The sequence below is a fragment of the Myripristis murdjan genome, chromosome 11, assembly GCF_902150065.1.
Source record: "Myripristis murdjan chromosome 11, fMyrMur1.1, whole genome shotgun sequence".
NCBI classification, from domain to species: domain Eukaryota; kingdom Metazoa; phylum Chordata; class Actinopteri; order Holocentriformes; family Holocentridae; genus Myripristis; species Myripristis murdjan.
The window spans coordinates 30567153-30576845 of NC_043990.1; the positions used below are offsets into that span (position 1 = coordinate 30567153).

The following is a 9693-nucleotide window of genomic DNA, read 5'->3' on the forward strand; positions in this document are numbered from 1 at the left end:
TCCAGGTTTTGCCTCATCAAGAGCCGTGAATGCGCAAGGAAAAATGCACAGCGCATTTCACGGCGGAGGAGCAGCATATTATACTAAAAAATATAAATATACTATAAAAATACTTAATTATCAAATATCCTTTAATGATCTCATGTGTGTTTTCCTCTCCTACAGAATGTCAGCTCTGTATAGCAAGCAGCTGTTAGCCAGGCTGAAGTGCTGCTTCACATTAGTATTACACCCTTTCTTTCATACAAATAGTCATCGGCAAAATCTAACGGATTTGATCCTTTGACGCCATAATGCTCTCCTCATTTGGACTTGTTGTTCAATTGGATCCTAAATGATTGGGCAGGCCACGTTTTGGCAAACAGCTGATATGCAGGGTGACAGCTTTATGTAGGATAGGGCTGTAGTCAACCAAAGAAAATCTTGGTTGACTAAAGTCCTGAAATTTCGACCAAAAGTCCTAATTTTAGATTAATTAACTGGGCAGTAGGCTACCTGATAGCCTTGTCCGCCTAAATGAATTATAAATAAACATAAACAACTAGTATTTTTGGCCTAATTATTTTGCACTGAATAACACACTGGAGTCGGTCGGCTCTGACAGCGCTGCATCACGTGCACCTACGCAATATCATAGCCTATGATTTCCAAAAATAGTACTATGTCAACTAGTGACATCAGCACAAGAACTGTTGAGGTATACGCAACATAATTTAGACATTCGTTTTTGTCATGTGTTATAATAATTGACAGGACCTTCCACTATTACTCCAGCCTGCACTGTGCGTGTCCTCGCACAGAGCGAGGCTGAATTGCCCGGTGCAATAAAACCGACAACGTCCTGCGTGATATCATTTTTTTCTGTTGTTTGCAAAGTTTGCATTCGACTTTTTTTCCATCTGTTTTGGGAAAATGCTGCCACACGATGTCTTTGACATAGTAGAGGACTAAATGTTCATTAAACGTTCTTAATTAAGCAAATATTCGGAAAACCAGGCCTAATTTTTTCTTCAGTTCAGAACATACGGGCCTACCTATCTGTCTCCGCCAGTGGGTTGGGCTAATCCAAAACTGTGAAAACAAGGGGGGGTGTTCTGAAGACAGACTGTTACCTGTGAAACAGGGTGTTCTGAAAACACCCACATTACTCCTGATAAAATTAACACAGCAAATAATCAACCAATCAGATTTTGGTCGACCAAGAACGTATCGACCAACAAATCGACCAGTCCACTAAGAGATTACAGCCTTAATGTAGGATTCAATCCTATCCTAAAAGTTAGCCTGCCCCGGAGCAGGCTAGCTTTCAGGACAGGTTTGGGATAGGTTTCCTATCCCAATGAGAGGTTAACCAGCTTTGTGATACAGAAAACCCGGAGTTGAGCCTGAAGTTATCTTGCTAACACCTTAATCCCGCTTTGTGATACAGGCCTCTGGAGTGAGTTCTTCAGTGTGGACTTGCAAATTTGCATTCCATCCTCAGTGAACATGGCAGCTGGGACTGGTGCCAGCTCATAGTTGAAGACATCCTCCACATGAACATCACGGTCACTAGGCAGGAGTGCTATGACCCTTGAATAAATAGCATTTAGGTCATAAACTTTGGAGTCTCCCACTTGAATGGATTTGGCTGTTGTTGCCATTGTCTAGCTATATTATGCCATGCTACCTGGGAAATAGGTTACCATGACTAAAATCTTATAATTTGGTTTTAGATCATTATGTAAATTAAGACAATTTACACAAGAAACCACAAACCATCCTGCTGCTTAGCTCACCTACTAGCCAGTCAGTAGAAATGTTTGGAAAACATACCTGATTCCCCGCTAGCATGTCAGTTAAAATAGCAGGAAAAGTGGTAAACCCTATTTTTCTGGGAAATGTTAATTGGATGTTTTGGTTCAGGATGCTCAAGATAGAAGGCCTGAAAGGGTTAATATGTATTCATCTAAAATTAAATATACTGTACATGACCAGTTTCACTAAATAAACATTGTAGAAAGCAGATTTATTTTATTTGACGTGATTATTGTGCATAAAATGTCATAAATCTTAATTTTATGGTATTTCGGTGTTTTGGGCATGAAGGGGTTAATATCTAAAAATGCCCTAATCTAAAATCAAATACATTGTACATATCCACTGTAATGTATAAGCATTGTAGAAAGCATATTTGATGCATCTAGATCAAGTATTTTGAATTAAACACCATAAATCTCTATTTTTCTGGGATTTTAGTGTTTCGGGCATTAAGGGGTTAATAACTAAAAATGCTCAAGGGATATCACTCGGCACCCTCTTGAATTCTTAAGAGGAGACCCCAAGCTACAAGAATCAGCTGAGAAAAAAACTTTTACCGACGCAACAAGGTTTGGCCAAAAATCACCTTTTGGCTCCCGGACTACATCTAATACAACAATTATGTGTTTTGGGTGAATTATCCTATAAGGATATTGGGTTGGATTTGTCACTACTGAGCACAATATAAAAAGCACAATATATTCATTATGTGTGATTTTTCTTCATCCCAATCTCATTTCTAATTGATATAATGGGTCTTGGGACAAATTAGGTATGGAACTCAAAATGACTATTTTTCAAGGCTTTACATTTCAGTTTCAAATGCCAAAAAGGGTTTGGGCAAGACTACATCGGCCAACGTTTTAACAACAAGTAATGAATAAGACACTATCCAGTGGAATAAGAGATGGGAAAGCCAGAGGGAAAAATAATATCTGCCAAGACTGCCATGCACATACTGGGCTTGCAGAGGGTAAATTTATGACTTCACAGGTTCATTTTAAGGATGGAAGACATTGTAAATGTGGCAGAAGGGGATATGATCCAAGGATATCAGGTAAACAATTTTCAAAGTGTGTGTGAAACCACAGGTGTTTTTCAAATGGACATTGAATGTGTGGCCAACTCCTCCTTCATGCTGTTATGAAAAACTGACGTGGCAGAAAAAAGAAAGAAAGAAAAAAAAAACCTACTTGAGGCCCATAATACTTAAAACTGGATGAGGAGAAGTAGACCTTTTAGGTTTTCAAATGTATAATGCTTGCACAGTACAAAGATAAATCACAGGTTACTTGATTAAACTGTTTGTGATTGTTGTGGTCAGTATCACATAGTTTTTTTTCCTTGTCTCATAGGATGGCAGAAAACCTGTCCCTGTGGCTTTCCACACCAGCATATCCATTAGAGAATCTCTCTGTCTCCAAGTTGAATTCATCTTTACTATCATCTCGTCTGGACTGGGAGGCACCAGCCTTCACCGTCGCTGCCCGGTGCCGTGTGGTGGCCACCCTGGTGTTGTTTGTCTTTGCTGCTGTCAGCAACCTTTCAGTCCTGATTAGTGTTTTGTGTGGCAGGGGCCGACACTTGGCAGCCCACCTACGCCCACTCATTGCTAGCTTGGCATCAGCTGACCTGGTGATGACATTTGTGGTGATGCCACTGGATGCCATCTGGAACATTACAGTGCAGTGGTATGCTGGGGACATCATGTGTAAGTTGCTGTGTTTCCTCAAGCTCTTCGCCATGCACTCAGCAGCATTCATATTAGTGGTGGTGAGTCTGGATCGACATCATTCCATCCTTCATCCCCTGGATTCACTAGATGCTGGGCTCAGGAACAAACGCATGTTGCTGGTGGCCTGGCTGCTCAGTCTGCTGCTGGCATCTCCACAGGTAGGTTCTTGGTTGCATGGCAATGAGCTTCAGTAAGATAATGTACTTCTTCATGTCACCAACTTGTACTAAACTGGGGTGACCAGCTTTTATTAAAGAGAATGGCAGATTTAAGTTTTAGTTCTACAAACCACTCCCAAAGTTCATACAGTATTTTAAGATGTTCAAAGATTAGCTAACGGTTAAAGCAATATTAAGCAATATTAGATGCTTTTTTCTGCGGTAAAATTGCCCCTTGCAATTTTATTATTTCCACTGTACAATTTATAGCCAACCTATTGATATTTTTTGCGTTTAGCTTTATAAATTTCAGTGTAGACCTAAGACTGAGCTCTTCCGCTGCCCTCTGCTTCAGCCCCTTGCTGCTTCAAAGCTTTTCTGAAACTGCACATTCTGCAGATGAGCATGTAATTTCAGATCAATCGATCTGAGACAAATATAATCCAAATAACCCCAAAGGAGCCTTGTAAGGGTGAAATGTATCCCTCATTTCAATCCTAAAAATGCATTTTTCCCCTTTTCTTTCGTTTTTTGTACATACAATCTACTGCCCTATGGTTCACAGTGGAGTTTGTGAATGTGCGATTGACACATTCTAGTGCTCAGAAATCACTTAGTGCTGCTTTAATTGACCTAAGTAAGCAACTTTGATAAAGACAGGGTGAGGATATAGTAACTAAAACTTTGGCAAGGGTTAGGTAACTAATAGAATGTAGCCTGCAGAGCTAGTTCAGACAGACAACTCGAGACATGCACCATTCTCATATACACCCTATGTTCATGTGACATCTGCTCATTGCTACACCCCTCTGAAATAAGGCAGTCTAAGTCTATTTAAGCTGCTCCTGCCTTGCTCTTCTGCTCTGCACTGCTGCAAACATCAAGTGCTACTGCTGCTGCTGCAACACAGTCGTTTCCCATTGCCTAGTTTAACATTCCACCTCCACCCAACATGCACCTGTGGGCTCTGAATATTTCCCCAAAGCTCAGTCAGCAGCAGGAAGTGACATGATCAGAGCCTGACCACGTCAGGCATCAAACAAGTATGTTATTGATCTGTGTAAGTTTTCCATAAACTTTAACACACAAGTTGGCTGCCTGAAAAACAATTATGATATTGTTAAAGTTAAAATGTGGTCATGGTTAAATTAGGAGAACTTTTGCTTAAACTAAAAACTCTCATTGCTTCCATGTGGCTTTAGAAATTGAGGCAGAAGGCACATATATCCTTCCATTCATGCTTATGTGCTGTTGGGTTTCTGGGAATTGAGGGAATAACTGATTGACCAGAGTGACTTATACCAGCTGTTGGTTGTAGCAACAAAGTCACCAGAATGCAGGAAATAAGGGCTCTGATTCTTATAGCATTTGGTGGGTGGAACCCAAAATAGGAATAGTTCTCTATAGAACTAATTTATTTGATTTAGGACATATTTAGCTACCAGGCACCAATCAGTGGCTGTCTCAATGAGATTCGAGGTGGCAGTTTTTCTGTGGGTGAGATGGTTAGGCCTAACAGACTAGCCAGTGGTAATGAAGTGATGAAAAATGAATCAAGGAAGGAAGTGAGCAGTGAGTTGTAGCTACTACATTCATCTGTGAAGGTTGAGTATGTGACAGCAGTGCTGTCACAAGCATGAGCTATCCCGAGTTATCCAGAGAGAGCATGTATTGAGCAGGTGATGGTATGTGAAGTGAGCAAATATACCAGGGATGACGCAAATCTCACACTGCTTTACGCTGTATTGCGTCATCTGCCCTCATCATCTACTTGTTGTCACACAGTTTATATATCATTAGATGACAGGAACACTTAAGTCCTTTGTATTTAGCGTGCAATCAATAACAGGTCTTTTTCCTGTCAAGTTCCTGTCAAGACCTTTGCAAATGCAGACATGCTAATCCTAATTAGCTTCCTTTCAGATGAAGTGCGAGGTTACTGCAGGAATGAATTTAATTAATACTTTGACAAAGTGAAAGCCAGCAACCATGACAACCCACCTGCAAATGGTAAGGTTGAAAACAAAAGAAATACTTTGACAGAAGTGTTTAAGAACAATTTAGTTTTCTGTCTTTGTATGCTCGATGTCATTGTGTGTTACATTATCATGCAAGTCACTCAACAGATGATGTTATGAGGAGTGATTTATAATGACTGCAACAGTAGAATAAAGATTATCTTGCATAACTGCTGCTGTGAGGACTTGGACTAATTAATGTGTGGCCTACTTTACATGTAAAAAAGCTGATTTTTTTTTTTAGCTGAGTTTTAAAATTACTATACAAAAAAAAAAAAAAAAAAAAAAGAGAAAACAATTGCCGGATTAAATCTCTTTTTAATGAAATGTTTGCACAAACAGAATTAACAACAAGAATATTGCAAATCCAAATAAAAAGACGAGAGAAACCCTGTCAAACATTAAAACAGAAAAAAAGAGCCAGAAGATAACCTGTTTCATATCGTTATTGGTCACAATCATTATTACTATTCTTGCTATCACTTTTGCTACTTATACTGTTATTATTATTATTATTATTATTATTATTATTATTATTATTATCATTATTATTGTTGTTGTTGTTGTTGTTGTTGTTTTTGTTGTCACAACCTCTGTTAGCTTTGTCATTACTGCTATTAGCATCACTACTATTACTATACAGCCTTATATCAAAGTTACATTATTGTGTGTTCTGCAATGTGCTCTTTCCTCCTCTCTCTGCTTGAGGTTTTTGGCCCTGTTAGGGTTTTTTCCTCACCACTGTCACCCTGTGCTTGCTCTTGGGGGAGATTTTGCTCCATGGATTTGGCCAGTATCTGTTGGGTTTCTGTAAAGCACCTTGACATAACTTCTGTTATGATTTGACTCTATACAAATAAAATGGAATTGCACTGAATCAGAGAGGGAAGACATGGACATGGCCAATACCATCTAACCCTAGCCTGTTTAGCTCCAATAATAATAGCCTACAGCTTAGCTCAATCTTTATGCTCCATCTAAGTCTTACATATCATCTGTGTGGACAGCGAGACCATCCTGTGTCAGCATTTACAGAGATATACAGACAGGTGACAAATTAAAGGAAAAACCTCATTAAACAAGTATGAGCGTGATGTATGTGACTGATGTAGACAGTGATGTAGACAGTGATGTAGACAGTGATGTAAGTAAGAATGAAAATGTCACCAGCTCCCAACCCAGTTGAATTATGACCGACATGTTAATCAGTGCTCTCCACCACCATCAGACAATGAGGGAATACCTTTTGGAAGCATGGATGTACATTTCATTTTAACATTAGAGGGGACATATTAAGTGAGGGGTCAAACATATTATTTCCTGCATTCTGGCTAATTTTTATGCACCAATTTGTGCCTTTTTGGCATCACTTTATTTAAATGTCTTTAATTATGTAAAGGAAAACAAAATTCAGGTAGCAGGTGACAGTTCCAGATATAATGGAATATGATGCAGGCATTCTGTATAGCTTCAAAATATTTGTTCTCCTGTAGATACACTTTTCTCATTTAATATCATTCCTGTTGAGTCTACATACATATAGGCATGAATTACTCTTCTGTCCATCTGTTAATGTCAATCATAAATTTATTCATTTTAATGAATAGATAAACCCCTGAATATCACACATATCTGTGCTTAGGGAAGATTTTTAGGAATTATGTACATCTCTATTATGTTATTGAAGATGACTGAAAACAGAAATACAACACATTTTGGCCCTAACATTTGACCATTAAAAAATTTATATAACAAGCTTTTATAGACAGGCAACATTATCTTTATTAGTAGTGTTATTATTATCATGATCATGATCATTATCTAACAGTAGACTTGCAGGCACCATGGTAATCCTGATTTATTGTATATGGACTAGCTTCTCTTTTATCCCTCTCTCTGCCTCAATGACCAGCACTTTCTGCATGAAGTTCACATTCTAGCATGACTGAAACTGCCATCATTCATAAAGTCATTTTATCCCTGAGTAGTTTAAAGTAACCTATGCACAAATCAAATGAGAGAGAATTCTGTTATTTGCTTCGCTCGCTTCAATTGCACTGTCAATGCCTGTGGTTTCCACTTAGTGATAAATGGAAATCTATAACTTTATGGATTGCCATAGAGTTAGGCAAAACTTGTTGGCCTGTTGCCCTTTCAGTAAATCAGCTGTATGACAGCAGGGAACATCCTTCCTCAAACATAAGCCCAACTTTAATTATGTGGGTGTATCTGGGAAAGTTTTCATCCAACCATAACCATAACATTAAAGGACCATACTAGAAATTGTGCATGTTTAGCACAATATCTAAAGAAGGTATATACTTGCTTATTTTTTCCTATTTTAGAACTGTGATATAATTTTTACTACCTTTTATCCAGCTATTGGATTCTATTCATTCCACTATGATATGAAAATGAGCTTTCAAACTTCAAACTTTCCTCACACCAGTATTCCTTCACCATAATAAAGTCATCCACAATAGTTTTCCTAAAAGCAGAAGTAATGTTTTTTTTTTGATGACTTGAAATTGGGCAACTGAAAGGGCTAATGTGCCAGAAAAAAAGCCCCCGCGGAAACTTCTGCTTTACATAGTAAATGATCAGCTCTGTGGTTTATGAATGATTTCAACTCAGTTAGCTGCAGAAGCAGAACATTATATGGTTGGTGTTTCAACCAAAAATTCTAATTTGAACATATGTTGTGAAATCTTAAGCAACCTCTCATGGTTTGCAAAATGGTTTATTACAATGCAAAATGTGTGTAATTGGGCCAAACATTCAAAATCACTGGTAAGATCCTTTAACAATGTGAGCGTATCTTGCCCAGAACTTCAGTGGGATTCATAATAACATTTTCCTGAGTGTCACTGTAATCTTTTCCATACTTTATTTAGAATGGAATCCATGAAGGTGGTAATAACAACATTTTATTTTCAGGCATGTTCTGCGAACAGTTTATACACAAAATGTGAGAGCGTGGTATTGTCTTGAGTCCTCATCTCTCTAAGTTTTTTCATCCTCAGCTGTTCATCTTTCGTGCTATTAAAGCTGAGGGGGTGGACTTCACTCAATGTGTTACACATGGAAGCTTTCAACATCACTGGCAGGAGACAGCCTACAACATGTTTCACTTTGTAACACTTTATATCTTCCCCCTGCTGGTCATGAGTTTCTGCTACACCCGTATCTTCGCCAAGATCAACAAGCAGATGCACAAGAACAAAGGTGTGTGACTCCTTAAACCTCACTCTCACATATTACTAGTTGCTATACATCCTGTTTATTTCTGGTTCATTGCAACTTTGAGACTCTTTTTAGAGATAATGCTGATTAGTGGAACAGCATTAGGCAGGGATTGCTATGGCCAGATGACTGTATGAATACTAAGCAAAACTTTATCATAAGAAACAATGTTTGCATAAACATTAAAGAAAAGTGAACATTCCGAACCAATTTCAAACAATTAGTATGCGGGATAGAACTACTATGGAACTACTTTGATTACTCTGAACATAATTTGGCTATGTTAGATAATTCTAACTTTCTATCTGTGTTGTGTTTTCTCAGATGGTGAGCATTGCCTTAGACGCAGTGGAACAGATATAATACCCAAAGCACGAATGAAGACCCTCAAGATGACCGTTGTAATCGTTACCTCCTTTGTGGTCTGCTGGACACCCTATTATCTTCTGGGGATCTGGTACTGGTTCCAACCAGGCATAATCCAGCAGACACCAGAATACATACATCACATATTGTTTGTCTTTGGCAACCTGAACACATGCTGTGACCCTGTCATCTATGGCTTCTACACTCCGTCTTTTCGTGCAGACCTTGCTGATGTGGTGGCTTGCTGCTGTGGCCACAGATCAAGCAATGACTCCCCTAGATCTCTGGATCGTCTCTCAGGTCAAACTGCTGAGGGTAGCAGGGATGTTGAATCTGACCCCAGTTAAACCAGCAAAGTGGAAACTCAGGGTAA

The 9693-nt window shown here is 38.8% G+C and overlaps 1 protein-coding gene across 1 annotated transcript; it reads left to right on the plus strand.

Moving 5' to 3' along the window:
- Positions 1-3156: 3156 nt before the first annotated feature.
- Positions 3157-9693, plus strand: gnrhr1 (gonadotropin releasing hormone receptor 1). The gene is given in 4 exon segments (XM_030063256.1): positions 3157-3693; positions 8735-8936; positions 9279-9662; positions 9665-9693. Coding segments are annotated over 4 exon segments (1152 nt in total).